At 41.5% G+C, this 17,488-nt stretch overlaps 1 protein-coding gene across 1 annotated transcript in view; it reads right to left on the reverse strand.

The window, feature by feature from the left end:
• Window positions 1–17,488, reverse strand: part of COLQ (collagen like tail subunit of asymmetric acetylcholinesterase) — a 75,847-nt gene that overhangs the window by 22,887 nt on the left and 35,472 nt on the right. Inside the window, exons 6-11 of the mRNA XM_047768608.1 lie at window positions 17,310–17,381; window positions 15,053–15,115; window positions 14,541–14,567; window positions 13,890–13,934; window positions 13,576–13,611; window positions 1,661–1,741 (exon numbers count right to left, since the gene is read on the reverse strand). Of these exons, the coding sequence (XP_047624564.1) occupies window positions 1,661–1,741; window positions 13,576–13,611; window positions 13,890–13,934; window positions 14,541–14,567; window positions 15,053–15,115; window positions 17,310–17,381 (324 nt within the window). The remainder of the gene's footprint in view (window positions 1–1,660; window positions 1,742–13,575; window positions 13,612–13,889; window positions 13,935–14,540; window positions 14,568–15,052; window positions 15,116–17,309; window positions 17,382–17,488) is intronic.

Below are 17,488 nucleotides of genomic sequence, written 5' to 3' on the forward strand. Positions count from 1 at the left end.
TCTGGGTTCCCTCAGCTTTAGCTTCTGCTCCTCAGTCTGTGGCACACTGCTCCCTAGCCCCTCAGGCTGTCTCCACACAGCCAATCCTAGTCTTCTCCCTGGAACTGACCTCTGGAGCCTGAGTCACAGCACCTAGGCCCTGCATAAGCATCTCAGGCTGTGGTATCAGACGCAGTGGTCTGTGCAGCTCTCACTCTGCTTTGTCCTCCTCAGTCCAGCTGCTGGGCTTTTCTCAGTGACTTTGAGGTCCCTCCATCTCAGCCGATCTCCCTGTTGGTAAGGTGGCTTCCCAGAGTGTGGGTGCCTTTCTTCTTTAACAGCTCCCTCTCAGGAGTGCTGGTCCCATCCTGATACCTTTTCTCTCTCTCTCTCTTTTTCTTTTGTTCTACGTAGTTATGTGGAAGGTTTCTTGCCCCTTTTGGAGGTTTAAGTTCTTCTGGAAAGTTCAGTAGATGTTCTGTACAGATCATTCAACATGTAGATGTTTTTTATTTGATGTGTTTGTGGGAGAAAGTGAGCGTGACGTCTTACTCCTCCGCCATCTTGACCTTCCTTTTACTAAAATCTTATGCAGAGATTTTTTTTTTGGCCACCCTGCAGCATTTGGAGTTCCTAGGCCAGGAATCAGATCTGAGCTGCAGTTGTGACAAAGCAGGATCCTTAACCCACTGTTCTAGACTGGGGATCAAACCTGCATCTTAGCACTCCCAAGACACCACCAATCCCATTGCATCTCAGCATGAACTCCCAGAGATTTTTAAAATATGTTTAAAAATGCTTTTAATTAATTTAGTAACAAGTAAAAATGTGAATATTGTGCTTTTAAAGTTAAACATTTAGGGTACCATAACAATATATTGGCTATAAAAGGAATAAATCACTAGAAAGTCCACAGAAGCAGTAACACTGGGAGGAAGGGTACCATGGCTATGCCTGGGTGTTAGGACTTTAGATGGTTTCTTTCCAAGTATTCTGTTTTCTCTGATGACCATATATTACATTTGTAATGAGAAAAGAGGCAAAAAGCCAATAGACTGGTAACAACAAGAGTAAGGGGCACATGTCTCATTTGAGCAAAGGAGAGAGGTTCTCTGAGGCCCTCAAGACAGCTCATGTCACGTGGTTTGACCCAAGACTCTGCCTTCAAGGGGATTTCAGGACGAAAAATTTCCCTAAACACTGAATAGTGCCAATAAAGGGGTTCAGTTACAAAGGGGAATCCTGGTTAGGGAAAAATCACCCTATTGTTGAGACACAGGAGACCCTTGAACAGTAGGCAAATATTTGGGCTGATCCCAGAACTCCAGCTGTGTCTGGGGCACTGAGGCAGAATGAACAGATCTGGTTTCTGGGCAAATGAACAGATCTGGTTTCTGCCCCCAGCTACTCTGGTTAAGCCAGACCTATTCTTATGAAGCCAAGATCCACTCCTTCCTCTGGCCTTGGACACAGCTGGAAGGTCCTCCCACTCCATCTGCCTCAAACTCTGCCTTTCGTGGAGAGCCAAGATGCACTGGAAGGGGTGCAGCTCTTGCCCACCAGCCTAGAGGGTGCCGGAGACTGTTCCCAGAATGTCCCTGACCCTGCCTGGCCGCCTACCTTTCTACACCCCCAGCCCCACCCCTGATCAGGAGGGTTTGGTGAGCCCTGGGACCCTTACCTGCTTGCCTCGTTTGCCTGGTCTTCCTGTGGGCCCCCGGTGTCCCGCTATCCCAGGCTCACCCTTTGGCCCCATTTCACCCTGGAGAGAAGAGAAGCAACAGAGGAATGAGAGTCTGAAGAATGGGCATGGGCCCAGGTCTATCCAGTCACCAGCCACCCGGGTCATCTCCTCCATCATCCCCAGGATCTTCCAGTGGGCTGCTTGGGAGGGTGGGAGAACACCAAGGCCCTGTGGAAGGGAGAGGTTTTTCATGGAAGACAAAGGGAAGGAGGTTACCCTGGGAAGGGGACTTACTATCTAAGAGAGACAGCTGCCAGGTAGCATGTATTTTGTTGTCCCAAATCCCCATCTGGAATGGCCGAGGCCTGAGGCGACTGCATTTCAGTCACATGTGCCTGGGACACCGTCTGGGGTAAATGCTCTCTCTCTTTTAAAAACTCAGTGAATTTTATTATGTTTATAGTTGTACAACCATCATCACAACCTAATTTTACAACATTTCCATCCCAAATCTCCAGCCCATCCCTCCCCCCAAACCTGTACCCTTCAATAACCATACGTTTTTCAAAGTCTGTGCATCAGTTTCTGTTCTGCAAATAAGATCATTGTATCTAGGAGATCCCGTTGTGGCTCAGTGGTTAACAAATCTGACTAGGAACCATGAGGTTGTGGGTTCTGATCCCTGGCCTCGCTCAGTGGGTTGAGAATCTAGCATTGCCATGAGCAGTGGTGTAGGTCACAGATCCAATTCAACCCCTCACTCGGGAACCTCCATATGCCCTGGGTGAGGCACTAGAAAACACACACACACACGCACGCACACACACAAAAAGATCATTGTATCTTTTTTAGATTCCACATATAAGTGATAGCATATGACATTTTTGTGTGTCTCACTGTCTAACTTCACTTAGCATGATAATTTCTACGTCCATCCATATTGCTGCAAATGCCATTATTTCATTCCTTTTTATGGCTGAGTAATATTCCATTGCATATATGTACCACATCTTCTTTATCGACTCTTCTTTTGATGGACATTTAAGTTGCTTCCATGTCTTGGCTATTGTATATAGCGCTGCAGTGAACATTGGGGTGCATGTATCTTTTTGAGTCATGGATTTTCTCTGGATAGATGCCTGGGAGTGGGATTGTTGGATCAAATAGTAATTCTATTTTTAGGTTTTTGAGGAATCTCCATACTGTTTTCCACAGTGGTTGCACCAATTTACATTCCCACCATCAGTGTAATAGGGTTCTCTTTTCTCCACACCCTCTCCAGCACTTATTGTTTGTAGACTCTTTGATGATGGCCATTCTGGCTGGTGTAAGGTGATGTCTCATAGTAGTTTTGATTTGTATTCATCTAATAATTTGTGATGTTGAACATCTTTTCATGTATTTTTTGGCCATCTGTATGTCTTTTTTAGAGAATTGTCTCTTTAGATTGGCCTGTTTTTTAATGGGGTTGTTTGGGTTTTTTTTTGGTATTGAGCTGCAGGAGGTGTTTATATATTTTGGAGGTTAATCTATTGTCAGTGGCTTCATTTGCAAATATTTTCTCCCAATCTGTGGGTCATCTTTTTGTTTTGTTTAGGGTATTATTGATGTGCAAAACTTCCATCCTTCCATCTATTTGTCTCATCTTTGATTTCTTTCATCAGTGTCTTATAGTTTTCAGAGTACAGGTACTTTGTCTCTGTAGGTAGGTTTATTCCTAGGTATTTTATTCTTTTTTATGCAGTGGTAAATGGGATTATCTCCCTAATTTCTCTCCCTGATTGTTCATTATTAGTATACAGAAACATAGTCAATTTCTTTTTCTTTTTTGGCCTCCCCACAGCATATGGAACTCCTGGGCCAGGGATCAGATCCAAGCAACAATTGTGACCTAAGCTGCAATTGTGGCAATGCTGGATCCTTAACCCACTGTGCCAGGCCAGGGATTTAACCTTTGTCCCAGAGCTCCCAAGATGCTGCTGATCCCCCTGCACAACAGCAGGATTCCTAGAAATGTAGTCAATTTCTGTGTATTAATTCTGTATCCTGCAATTTTACCAAATTCATTGATGAGCTCTAACAGTTTTCTGGTAGCATTTTAAGGATTTTCTAGATATACTACAATGTCATCTGCAAACAGTGATAATTTTATTTCTTCCTTTCCAATTTTGATTCCTTTTATTTCTTTTTCTTCTCTGATTGCTGTCACTAGGACTTCCAAAACTATGTTGAATAGTAGTGGCGAGTGTGGATATCCATGTCTTGTTCCTCAACTTAGTGGGAAATCTTTCAGCTTTTCTCCTTTGAGAATGATGTTAGCTGTGGGTTTGTCATATATGGCCTTTATTATGTTGAGGTAGGTTCCCTCTATGCCCACTTTCTGGAGGGTTTTTATCAGAAATGGGTGTTGGATTTTGTCAAAAGCTTTTTCTGCGTCTATTGAGAGGATCATATGGTTTTTATTCTTCATTTTGTTAATGTGGTGTATCACACTGATTCATATGTGGATATTGAAAAATCTTGCATCCCTGGGATAAATCCCACTTGATCATGGTTTACAACCCTGTTAATATCTTTCTGGCTGAATCAAGAAGAAATAGATCAACTGAACAGACAAATCACTAGAAATGAAATTGAATATGTCATAAAAACACTCCCTACAAATAAAAGTACAGGGCCATATGGCTTCACAGGTGAATTCTACCAAACATACAAAGAGTATCTGGTGTTCATCCTCAAACTTTTTCAAAAGGTTGAAGAAGAAGGAACACTCCCAAAGACATTCTATGAGGCCACCATCACCCTAATTCCAAAACCAGGCAAAGATACCACCAAAAAAGAAAACTATAGGCCAATATCTTTGATGAATAGAGACACAAAAATTCTCAACAAAATTTTAGCCATCCGAATCCAACAACATATAAAAAAGATCATACACCACAACCAGGTGGGATTCATCCCAGGTTCACAAGGATGGTTCAACATATGCAAATCAATCAATGTCATACACCATGTTAACAAAAGAAAAGTCAAAAACCACATGACCATCTCAATAGATGCAGAGAAAGCATTTGACAAAGTCTGACATGCATTCATAATCAAAATTCTTACCACAATGGGTATACAGGGAACATACCTTAACATAATCAAAGCCATTTATGACAAACGCACAGCAAATATAATACACAATGGAGAAAAGCTGAAAGCCTTTCCACTAAAATCTGAAACAAGACAAGGATGTCCACTCTCACCACTGTTATTCAACATAGTACTGGAAGTCCTAGCCACAGCCCAGACAAACAAAAGAAATAACATGTATCCAAATAGGAAGAGAAGAGGTAAAACTGTCACTGTATGCAGATGACATAATACTAGATATAGAACACCCTAAGGACTCAACCCAAAAACTAATTGAACTGATTAACAAATTCAGCAAAGTAGCAGGATGTAAGATTAACATTCAGAAATCAGTCACATTATTGTATACTAAAAATGAAATATTAGAAAAGGAGTGCAAAAATACAATACCTTTTAAAGTTGCACCCCAAAAATCAAATACCTGGGAATACACCTGACCAAGGAGTTGAAAGCCTTATATGCTGAGAACTATAAAACATTAATCAAGGAAATTAAAGAAGATACAAAGAAATGAAAATATATTCCATGCTCCTGGGTTGGAAAAATTAATATTGTAAAAATGGCTATACTACCCAAAGCAATCTACAGATTCATTGCAATTCCTATCAAATTACCCATGACATTTTTTCACAGAACTAGAACAAACAAGCCAAAAATTTATATGGAATCACAAAAGACCCAGAATTGCCAAAGAAATTCTGAGGAACAAAAACCAAGCAGGAGGCCTCTCTCTCCCAGACATCAGGCAATATTACAAAGCCACAGTCATCAAGACAGTGTGGTACTGGTACCAAAACAGACATATAGACCAATGGAAGAGAATAGAGAACCCAGAAAGAAGCACAGACACCTATGGTCAATTAATCTTTGACAAAGGAGGCAAGAACATGGAATGGGAAAAAGACAGTCTTTTCAGCAAGCATTGCTGGGAAACCTGGACAGCTGCCTGCAAATCAATAAAACTAGAACACATCCTCACACCATGCACAAAAATAAACTCAAAATGGCTTAAAGACTTAAATAAAAGATAGGACACCATCAAACTCCTGGAAAAGAATATAGGCAAAACATTCTCTGACATCCACCTTATGAATATTTTCTCAGTCTCCCAAAGCAACCGAAATAAGAGCAAAAATAAACCAATGGGACCTAATCAAACTGACAAGGTTTTGCACAGCAAAGGAAATCAAAAAGAAAACACAAAGACAACTTACAGAATGGGAGAAAATAGTTTCAAATGATGCAACTGACAAGGACCTAATCTCTAGAATATACAAGCAACTTATACAACTCAACAGCAAAAAAGCCAACAACCCAATTGAAAAATGGGCAAAAGACCTGAATAGACATTTTCCCAAGGAAGATGTACAGATGGCCAACAAGCACATGAAAAAAATGCTCAACATCCCTGATTATTAGTGAAATGCAAATCAAAACCACCGTGAGAGGAGTTCCTGTTGTGGCACAGTGGTTAACGAATCTGACTAGGAACCATGAGATTGTGGGTTTGATCCCTGGCCTTGCTCAGTGGGTTAAGGATCCAGTGTTGCCGTGAGCTGTGGTGTAGGTTGCAGATGCTGCTGGGATCCCGCGTTGCTGTGGCTCTAGTGTAGGCCAGTGGCTACAGCTCTGATTTGACCCCTATCCTGGGAACCTCCATATGCCGTGGGAGCAGCCCAAGCAATGGCAAAAAGACAAAAAAAACCCAAAAAAACAAAAAAAAACTACCATGATATACCTCCTCACACCAGTCAGAATGGCCATCATTAATAAGTCCACAAAGAACAAATGCTGGAGGGGGTGTGGAGAAAAGGGAACCCTCCTGCACTGTTGGTGGGAATGTACATTGATACAGTTACTATGGAGATCAATATGGAGGTACCTTAGAAATCTATACATAGAACTACCATATGACTCAGCAACCCAACTCTTGGGCATATATCTGGACAAAACTTTCCTTAAAAAGGATACATGCACCTGCATGTTCATTGCAGCACTATTCACAATAGCCAAGACATGGAAACATCTTAAATGTCAATAGGCAGATGAATGGATTGAGAAGATGTGGTATATATACACGATGGAATACTACTCAGCCGTAAAAAAGAATGAAATAATACCATTTGCAGCAGCATGGATGGAACTAGAGACTTTCATACTGAGTGAAGTAAGTCAGAAAGAGAAAGATAATACCATATGATATCACATATCTGGAATCTAATATAAGGCACAAATGAACCTTTCCACAGAAAAGAAAATCATGGACTTGCAGAATAGACTTGTGGTTGCCAAGGGGGAAGGGGAGGGGGAGGGAGTGGGGTTAATTGGGAGCTTGGAGTTAATAGATACAAACTACTGCTTTTGGAATGGATTAGCAATGAGGTCCTGCTGTGTAGCACTGGGAACTATGCCTAGTCACTTATGATGAAGCTTGATAATATGCGAAAATAGAATGTGTACATGTATGTGTAACTGGGTCACCATGCTGTACAGTAGAAAAAATTGTATTGGGGAAATAACAATTAAAAAATAATAATAATTAATATCTTGCTGGATTTGATTTGCTAGTATTTTGTCAAGGATTTTTGCATCTATGTTTATCAGTGATACTGGCCTGTAATTTTCTCCTTGCGTGTGTGTGATATCAGGGTGATGGTGGCCTCATAGAATGAATTTGAGAGTGCTCCTTCCTCTGAAATGTTTTGGAATAGTTTCAGAAGGATAGGTGTTAGCTCTTAAAATTTTTGATAGGATTCGCCTGTGAATCCATCTAGTCTCAGACGTTTGTATGTTGGAAGTTTTTAAATCAGTTTCAATTTCAGTATTTGTGATTGGTCCACTCATATTTTTTATTTAATTTTGTTTCATTTAGTTTAGGTTTAATCTTGGAAGACTGTACTTTTCTAAGAATTTGTCTGTTTCTTCTGAGGTTGTCCATTTTATTGGCATATAGTTACTTGTAGTAGTCTCTTATGATACTTTGTATTTCTGGGATGTCTGTTGTATAACTTCTCCTTTTTCATTTCTATTTTATTGATTTGAGTCCTCTCTCTTTTTTCCTTGATGGATGGCTAAGGATTTATCAATTTTGTCAATCTTTTCAAAGAACCATCTTTTAGTTTCATTGATCTTTTCTATGGTTCACTTCATTTTTATTTCATTGATTTTTGCTCTGATATTTATGATTTCTTTCCTTCTGCTGACTTTGGGGTTTGTCTGTTCTTCTCTCTCTAGTTGCTTTAGGTGCAAAGTTAGGTTGTTTATTTGAGATTTTTTTGTATTTCCTGAAGTAGGCTTGTGTTGCTATAAACTTCCCTATTAGAACTGCTTTTGCTGCATCCCACAGGTTTTGGATGGTTGTGTCTTTGTTGTCATTTGCTTCTAGGTATTTTTAAATTTCCTCTTTGATTTATTCAGTGATCAATTGTTTGTTTAGTAGCATGTTGTTTAGTCTCCACCTGTTTGTGTTTTTTGCAGTTTTTTCTTGTTGATTTATAGATTCATAGCATTGTGGTCGGAAAAGATGCTTGATTTGATTTCAGTTTTCTTAAATTTATTAAGACTTGATTCATGGCCCAGAATGTGGCCTAGAGAATGTTCAATGTACATTTGAGAAGAATATGTATTCTGCTGCTTTTGGATGAAATGTTCTATAAATATCTATCAAGTCCATCTGGTCTAATGCATCATTTAAGGCTTGTGTTTCTTTGTTGATTTTCTGTCTGGATGATCTGTCCATTGCTATAAGTGGGATGTTAAATTCCCCTGCTATTATTGTGTTATCGTCGATTTCTCCTTTTAAGGATGTTAACAGTTGCCTTATATATTGAGGTGATCCTATGTTGGATGCATATATATTTATAATTGCTATATTTTTTCCTGGGATTTATTTATTTATTTATTCATTTATTTATTTTAGGGCTGCACCAGCAACATATGGAAGTTTCCAGGCTAGGGTTAAATCAGAGCTACAGCTGCTGGCCTACACCACATTCACAGCACAGTGGGATCCATGCCTTGTCTGTGACCTACACCACAGCTCACGGCAATGCCAGGTTCCTGAACTACTGAGCAAGGCCAGGGACTGAACCTGCAACCTCATGGGTACTACTCAGATTCTTTTCTGCTGCGCTATAATGGGAACTCCTTGGATTGATCCTTTGATCATTATGTGATGTCCTTCTTTGTCTCTTAAAATAGTATTTATTTTAAAGTCTATTTTGTCTGATATAAGTATTGCTACTCCAGCTTTCTTTTGATTTCTGTTTGCATGGAATATTTTCTTCCATCCTCTCACTTTAAATTTGTATGTGTCCCTAGAACTGAAGTGGGTCTCTTGAAGACAATATATATATGGGTCTTGTTTTTGTATCCATTCAGCCAGTCTATATCTTTTGGTCAGGGTGTTTAGTCCATTTACATTTAAGGTAATTATTGATACTTATGTTCTTATTGCCATTTTATTAATTGTTTTTGATTTGTTTTTGTTGGTCTTTTTTCTTCCCTTCTTCTCTTGTAGTTTGATGACTAAATTTAATGTTGTATTTGGGTTGTTTTTTCTTATTTGTGTCTGTATCTATTTAGAGTTTTGGTTTGCAGTTACCCTGAAGTTTTGATATAGGAGTCTATACATATACAAGATTGTTTTAAGTCGTTGGCTTCTTAATTGCAAGTGCATGTCCAGTATTCGTACCCTCCTTTTCTCACAGTTTCTGATTTTGGTAGCATATTTGTGTGTGGATGATTTCCTGCCTTTACTGTATGCATGCCTGTACTGGCGAGCCTTGTCATTTGCAGTATTTTTGTTTCTAGTTGTGGCCTTTTCTTTTCCACCTAGAGAAGTTGCTTTAGTATTTGTTGTAAAGCTGGTTTAGTGGTACTGAATTATCTTAGCATTTGCTTGTCTGTAAAGCTTTTGATTTCTCCTTCCTGGGTAGAGTAATCTTGGTTGGAGGTTTTTTCCTTTCATGACATTAAGTATATCATGACACTCCCTTCTGGCCTTCAGAGTTTCTGCTGAAAAATCAGCTAATAACCTTATTGGGGTTTCCTTGTATGTTATGTGTTTCTTTTCTCTAACTGCTTTCAAAATTTTCTCTTTGTCTTTAATTTTGGTCAGTTTGATTAGTATGTGTCTTGGGGTGTTCCTCCTTGGGTTTCTTTTATATGGTATTTGTTGTGCTTCCTGGATTTGAGTGAGTGGTTCCTTTCCCATATTAGGGAAGTTTTCAGCTATTATCTCCTCAAATATTTTCTCTGGCCCTTTCTTTCTTTCTTCTCCTTCTGGCACCCTTATAATATGGATGTTGGCACATTTAATGTTGTCCCAGAGTTCTCTTCGACTGTATTCATTTCTTCTCAATCGTTTTCCTCTTTTCTGTTCCACATCAGTGATTTCCACTAGTCCATCTTCCACCTCATTATTTGTTCTTCTGCCTCCTGTATTCTGCTGTTGGTTCCTTCTAGTGAATTTTTAAAATTTCGGTTATTGTATTTTGCATCTCTGCTTGCTTAAACTTTAAATCTTGTATTTCTTTGCTCCATGTTTGCAGTAATTTGTCAATCTTTGCCTCCAAGTTTATTTCCAAGATTTCAAATCATCTTTACTATCGTTAGTCTAAAGTCTTTTTCATGGAGGTTGGCAATCTCCAGATCACTTACCTGTTTTTGTGTTTGTTTTTTTTTCTTGTTTCCTTATCTTAGTCATAATTTCTGCCTTTTCATTTTGTATAGATTTTTCATGCTGTCTCCTTTTTTGCAGACAATAGAGTTGTAGCCTCTCTTGCTTCTGCCCCCTTTGTGGCTGAAGTTGTTACAGGGGCTTGCTGCAGGCTTCCTGTTGATAAAGACTGGTGCGTGCCCACTGGTAGGTGGAACTGATTCTCACCCCTCTGGTGGGTGGGGCTTTGTTGCAAGGTGTGATCTGAGGCGACTGTGTGCCTGGGAGGTCTTTAGATAGCCTGTTTGCTGATGGGTGGGCCTGTGTTCCAACCTAGTTTGTTGTTTGGCCTGGGGCTTCTCAGCACTTACGGGTGGGGCCAGATTTTTCTAAAACATGGCCACCTCTAGAGGTGATTATTCCAGAGATCTTTGCCTCCAATGTCCTTCCCCCACAAAGATCCACATTTATCCCCTGTTTTCCCGGGAGATTCTCCAAGAACTACAGGCAGGTCTGACCCAAATTCCTATGCAGTCTCTACTTTGCCCTAGGACCCAGTGCACATGAAAGCCTGTGTGTACCTTTCAAGAGTGGAGTCTCTGTTTCCCCAAGTCATGTGGTGCTCCTGCACACAAGCCCAACTGGCCCTCAATGCCAAATGCTCCAGGGGCTCCTCCTCCTGATGCCAGATCCTCAGGCATGAGAACCTATTGTGGGGCTCAGAACACTCACTCCCATGGATGAGCCTCTGCAATATATTTGCTTTCCAGTCTGTGGGCCAACCAACCAGCAGGTATGGGGTTGTTTATATCACATAATCACCTCTCCTACCATCTTAGTGTGGCCTCCTCTTTGTCTTCTGAAGTAGGATATCTTTTTTGATAGTTTGCAGTCTATTTGGTTTAAGGTGTTCAACAGTTGGTTGTAATTTTGTTGCTTTTATAGTTGCTCCAGTCCTTCTACTCCACCATCTTAATCCTGTCTCTCTGCTTTCTCTTTTAGCTGAAATTTTACTTTGTGTTTTGTTTTGAATACAAATTCAAATCTATGGGTTTGGATACAATTTTTGACAACTATCATCTTGGGGAAGCTTCTGCTCATGTTATTTATTTCCCCATGCTTCAGTAAAACACTGGTTTGCGTTCCACCTCATTTCCATTTGATTCAGATAGGAACTTTTTGTGGGAGAAATGTTCCAGACATATATTCAATACTCAACAGAGTTATTGTAAAAGGTGTGGAAAGCAATGCAAGCAATATCCTAATTGAAAAGCTCCTTTTTGTACCATCAGAACCAAATGTATCTACTGCAGAATTCCAGAGTTTGAGGCCAGCCTTTTGTAAAACCCATCTCTCCATTTTGGTTCATCCTCTCCCTCCCCCTGCTCTAGGATTCCAGGCCCGCTTGCAGCTTCTTTGGCTCATGAACCCACATGGCCCCTGGTCATCTCTCCATAGCCCAGAAGTTACCACGACAAGCTAAGTTTAACAATGGCAGCTGTGAGAGTCTCTGTCAGTCACCAGCCAGTGCCCAAGAAAACCTGCCCCAGCCCACTGGAGACAATGATAAACACCCAGACAATTTCTCCCATGGAGGTCAGAGGAGGTACAACACAATGGAAAATTCCAGGGAACACCAACATACAGTAACAAGCAAGCCCAAAGCTTGGAAATTACCTGTCAGCTCAGCCACTGCAATGAATTTGTCAAGCTACCAACATCTGGCCTCACCAAGAACTGTCCTTAAACCTACAGTGTCTTTCCCGTCTGTCCTGTCCTTCAGCCTGCTAGGCAATGAGAGAACATGAGCGGACAGGGTGGATTCTATGGAAATGTTTGCACAATTTTTCTTTGGCTGTTTAGAGAGGGGCTAAGACGTGTCTTGTTTGGCTGGGAGAAAACAGCAGCACAAACAGCCTATTTTTTGGGAAAAGATCCTCTGAAGGAAATGTGGTCCTTTTCTTTACCATCTGGAAGCAGCCAATAATGTCTTGATCTAATTTTTCTCCTAAGACCCAATTATGGTCATCATGTCAGCTCTGTCTTAAACAGGCTGCCATGGGAGGGAAAGAGAACTCTCTACAGCAAATCTAGTAATGGCACAGAGGCCAGGGAAACTGTAATATTTAATTTTACAGGACTGTATTATTCTTTGATGTCCACTACTGCACTGAATGAAAATCTAAACTATTTTAAAATAAAATTATTTTTATCTTTTAATTTTTCATTTGCTTAGATAATGAATCTATTTATTTTCAACCCAACATTCTATGTAGGGTAGCAGAAACAGGTTTTGACAGTTTAAGGCAGTGATAAATTATAATAACATCAGATGATTGAAATTATTTAAAATATCTAGTGACAGGAGAAAGATAAAAATCATTCATTCATGTTTGGAAAATAAAACTTTAAGGTGAACTTGAAAAAAATTTAGAATTCTAAGAAAGCATCCAATTAGTCTATTTGAAGAATATTATGCTCTGAGGCTTAAGCAAAACTAAGTTTCCCATGTCAATATCTTACAATATAAGGATCTACTGCTGTGATGGTGGTTCTGCTAAGTGGCTGTTCATGCACCCTTTCTCTTTACTCTCTGACACTCCTCTCACCCCTCAATTCCTCTTGTCCTAAGAAAGCCTTGTCCCTAGCAAGATATCCATGATATCTCATGAAATATTTAATATTTAAATTAAAAAATTTAGCTATCACATAAAAAAATATTTTAGCTGTTGCCCACTAAAATAACTCTGCATGCTTCTGGCAGTGCCTATGCCCCCTTGAGGGGCACTGGGCAGGGTGCAGTCAGCAGTGGTATTAAACTTTCGCTGGGGCCCTGGACCACTGCAGCTTTGGTCTGAGTCCCTGGGCACAAAGCTATCTGAGAGACAGGACATGCAGGAGAAGGCCTCTCTCCTCTCACATGGGGAATACTTTCTTCCCACTGAGCTGGAGGGAGGTCTCAGCAATGTTTGGCAAATTGCTCCAGTTTCAAACCAGAATCTTCCACAGTGAAATATTCTTTCCCTGCCTGATAGAAGAGGCAGACCTCTTTTTGCTGTGCTTGCAGGATCAAATTTGTTACTAAGGCCTATTTTTACTACTTCTAAGTACTTACTTTCTGCCCCAACATTCCAGGAAATCCTGGGAATCCCTGTGAAGAGAACAACAAACACAGTGACTGCCTCTGAAATAATGCTTGAAAAGGCTGAGGGAGAGCTTGGTCATCCATTTTCAAGATAAAACCGATTCAGCCAGTCAGTCAGTCAGATGGTCTCAGTTAGCCAATCCGCCACTCAGTCAGCCAGTCAGTCAGCCAATCTGTCAGCCAGCCAGCCAGTCAAATAGTCGGATAGTCAGACAGTCAGCCAGCCACAATATTTGGGTGGCCACTTCTATTGTAGTTTATGATTTCTATGAAGTGCCCATTACCTTTTCTCCTTTGGGACCCAAGTCACCTCTTTCACCTCTGGATCCCTAGGTGGAAACCACAGGAGAGAATCAATGAGTTAACTCCATGGGGGAAAACTAGAGCCTTTCAAACTGAAAGCTCCATAGGTCAACGCTCTTACTTCCCAGGCCAAGAAACAGGCTCAGAGGTTAGGAGACTGGGCATGCTTTGTAAAATACCATCTATTTGGACCCTAAAGTCCTCTTACATTAATAAAGGACAACCCCCAGAAATTTCTGGCCAGATTTCCTCTTATCCTCTAGGAAATTTGTCCCCAGTGTCTGGCTGGTTTTTTTTGTTTTGTTTTGTACCATGTTTGGCAGATGACAAGGTTGTATGGTAGAAGCTTGATCTAAGACACACATCTACCATCTTCCTCCAGCACCCCAGGCTAGCTGCATTCATGCTCCACCTGTACAGTCTTCAGTTCTCACTTGCTCCCTTGGGAGCTCCTCCCTAACTTGCTTGCCCTGCCTTGGAGGCCCTTTCTCCCAGCCCACTGATAAAGGACATGCTAGTATCAGTCCAGTCACTGACTAAAGAGACCTGTGGGCCCATCCTTTGCTCATTGCTGACCCCAGGCCCCACGGCCCAGACCAGGCTCTGGGAAGCCATCAGAGACAAGCACCAACCTTCTCCCCTCTGGATCCAGGGTAGCCCTAAAAGAAAGCAGAAGATGCATTGGCAATCAGCCCTTTAGGACCTTTGGCTTTGATGCAAGAATCCCTGGGTATGGTGGTGAGATGTATCCCTACATCAAGCTACAAGTTTTAGGAGGGGCTGCTCAGTAAATACAAAGATGTCCCTGAGGTTGTATTTACACCAGGCTTAAAAAGAACATTGTTTCTCTTCTTCCCCCAAGGGCCTGAATAAAGGTTTCCATCTGCTGTTGCTATCCAGAGGCTTGACCCACACTGCCCAAGAGGACTGCAGGAATGGTGTCCCTCTGCCCCTGCATCCCAGGTCATGATGACCCCCAAAGGGCTGGTAAAGATAAGCATAGTCTGGCACTGGGCTCTCCAACATCTGTGACAATCCCCTGCCTGGGGCAGGCAGCCACCTCATCCCCATCTTTATAGACAGTGGCTGCTCCAGAGCCTTAGTGAGAAGACCTGGGAACACCTATCTGGACCAATACACTGACCTTGGAGCCCATTGGTCCTCTTGACCCTGGCAAGCCCATCATACCCAGGTCACCTTTTTCACCCTGTGGGAATCAGAAGAGAGGAAAAAAAAAAAAGACCTATAGTGACATTTCCTAGAGAAACTGAGCCAGGATAGGCATGGATCAGGATGGAACTGGGGACACTGGGGCTGGTGTGTGAATCTGAGAACACCCAGCGCTTCCTTTCTCACTCCCAGGAGCCCAAGACCGCATACTCCACACTTAATTCTCATATTTGAGATGAAACATAGAATGAAATTGTCCAAGTTTACCAGATCTCCAAACTAAATGCTCACTAACATTGTGAATGAACTGATGTTTGATCTCCTAGAGAGGGTTGGGTAAGGGTGGAGGAGACCTCATGCAGGCTCTGGCATCTCAAAGGACAAGTATTAGCCCCCAAAACTACACCTGCTCTGCTCTTTGCACAGGGAAAGCCTTTCAGATGTTTCCATATATTCTTTTCCTACATTTACAGCCAAGCAGAGTGAACATCAAGCCCCTGTGTACATCCAGAGTGAACTATGGATTCATGGGTGGGATCTGTTACCCCTCAGAGTGGTTTACAGTTGGAACTTTCAGTGTCTCTGTGCTAAAAATCTTTAACCAGCACTAAACAGGAGAAATATAAAGGTGAGCCACATACTTCGTTTTAAATTATTTTACAAGGCACATTAAAAGTAAAACTAAACAGATGGAATTAACTTTAACAACATATGTTATTTACTCTAATTAATTTAATCTATCATTTTAACACTTCGTCAATATAAAAACTATTCATGAGAATTTTACATTCTATTTTTCATAATAAATATTTGAAATCTGTTGTGTAATTTGCATTTAAATCATACCTCAACTCAGATGCTAAATTTTCACCCAAAACATTTGATCTGTATTTAGATTTCATAAAATTTATAGTTAAAAAGTACATTCAGGGAGTTGCCTTGTGGTGCAGCAGGGGGATCCTGTATTGTCACTGCAGTAGCGGGGGTCGCTGCTGTGGTGTGGGTTTAATCCCTAACCCAGAAACTTCCACATGCTGTGGGTGTGGTTAAAAAATAAAAAAAGGAAAAGCTGATTCACATATTCAAGTTGGTCCAAAATACTTATACTGATTTTTCTTTGTTTTTTGTTTTTTTTTGTCTTTTTTTGTCTTTTTAGGGCTGCACCCACAGCATATGGAAGTTCCCAGGCGAGGGGTCTAATCTGAGCTACAGCTGCCGGCCTACACCACAACCACAGCAACACCAGATCCCAGCCCCATCTGCGACCTACATCACAGCTCACGGCAAGGCTGGATCCTCAACCCACTGAGCAAGGCCAGGGATGGAACCCGAAACATCATGGTTCCTAGTCAGAGTCATTTCAGCTGTGCCATGTCGGGAATTCTTGTTTTTGAATAACTGAATTGAGTAAAGGTTTATAAATTCAAATTTAATTAAAATAAAAAAAAATCAGTTCTCCAGTTGCACTAGGCATATTTCAAGGCTCAATAATCATATGTGGTGAATGACTGCCAATTTTTGATGGCTCAGCTCTAAACAGTGGATTTTTAAAGAAATATCCTTAGAACTTTTTCTAAGAGGACTGGGAACGATTGTCTATTCTCTTAATAAATACAGCCAGTAACTGAATCAGAGCAGTGACATTCACCTGCCCACCCTGTATCTTCTACAGGTCAGAGTTCTAAGTCATGGTCTCTGCACCTGATAGGGCATGACCAAAGTGAGAAGAACATAAACAAAGACATGGCTATGGAAGTGTTAGCTTTTATAACCTGTCCGAAAAAGGAGATTTCACCAGCATTTGGCAATCCCTCTCTGAATGTAGGATTTTCATTGTTCTAGCAGCCAACTTTCGTGCCCTCAACCCTCCACCTCCTGCCTGATGAGCAGGACAGGGCAGTTTTCCATATGCAAGCCCCTCTGGGGTCATCTCAGAGGGGCCAAGGAATTGCACGCTAATTCTCAGGATGAAGGAGGACCAGGGCCCCTAGGAAGAGGGTGACAGGCCCTCATTTCTGCCCCCATAAGAGCAGAATTATGGGACTGACCAAGGTCTTGTGGTCCAAGGAAGAAGAAGTGTTTGGGAGCCTCTGGACAGCCCTCCATCTCTTGCTTTCCTCCTCATCTTGAGGAAGTGAGTTTCACTGACTATGTGCCGGGGCCAGGTGAGCCGCCTTCTCCCCTCCAGTTCTGATGCCACATAAGTGAGCCCTGAGAGCAGCCATACTTACCCTAGGGCCTTCAGGGCCAGGCCAGCCAACAGGCCCGGGCATGCCAGGAACCCCTGGGGGGCCAGGTCTGCCCTTCAAAGACAGAGAACAAAAGTCAGGACAGCTGGGTTTGTTTCCCTCCTTTAGAAAACACAGATTTGTCTCTGCAGCCTACAGGAGAGTAGTGGCCTCCAAGCTTG

This window comes from Phacochoerus africanus, chromosome 1 (genome assembly GCF_016906955.1).
Source record: "Phacochoerus africanus isolate WHEZ1 chromosome 1, ROS_Pafr_v1, whole genome shotgun sequence".
Taxonomy (NCBI): Eukaryota; Metazoa; Chordata; class Mammalia; order Artiodactyla; family Suidae; genus Phacochoerus; species Phacochoerus africanus.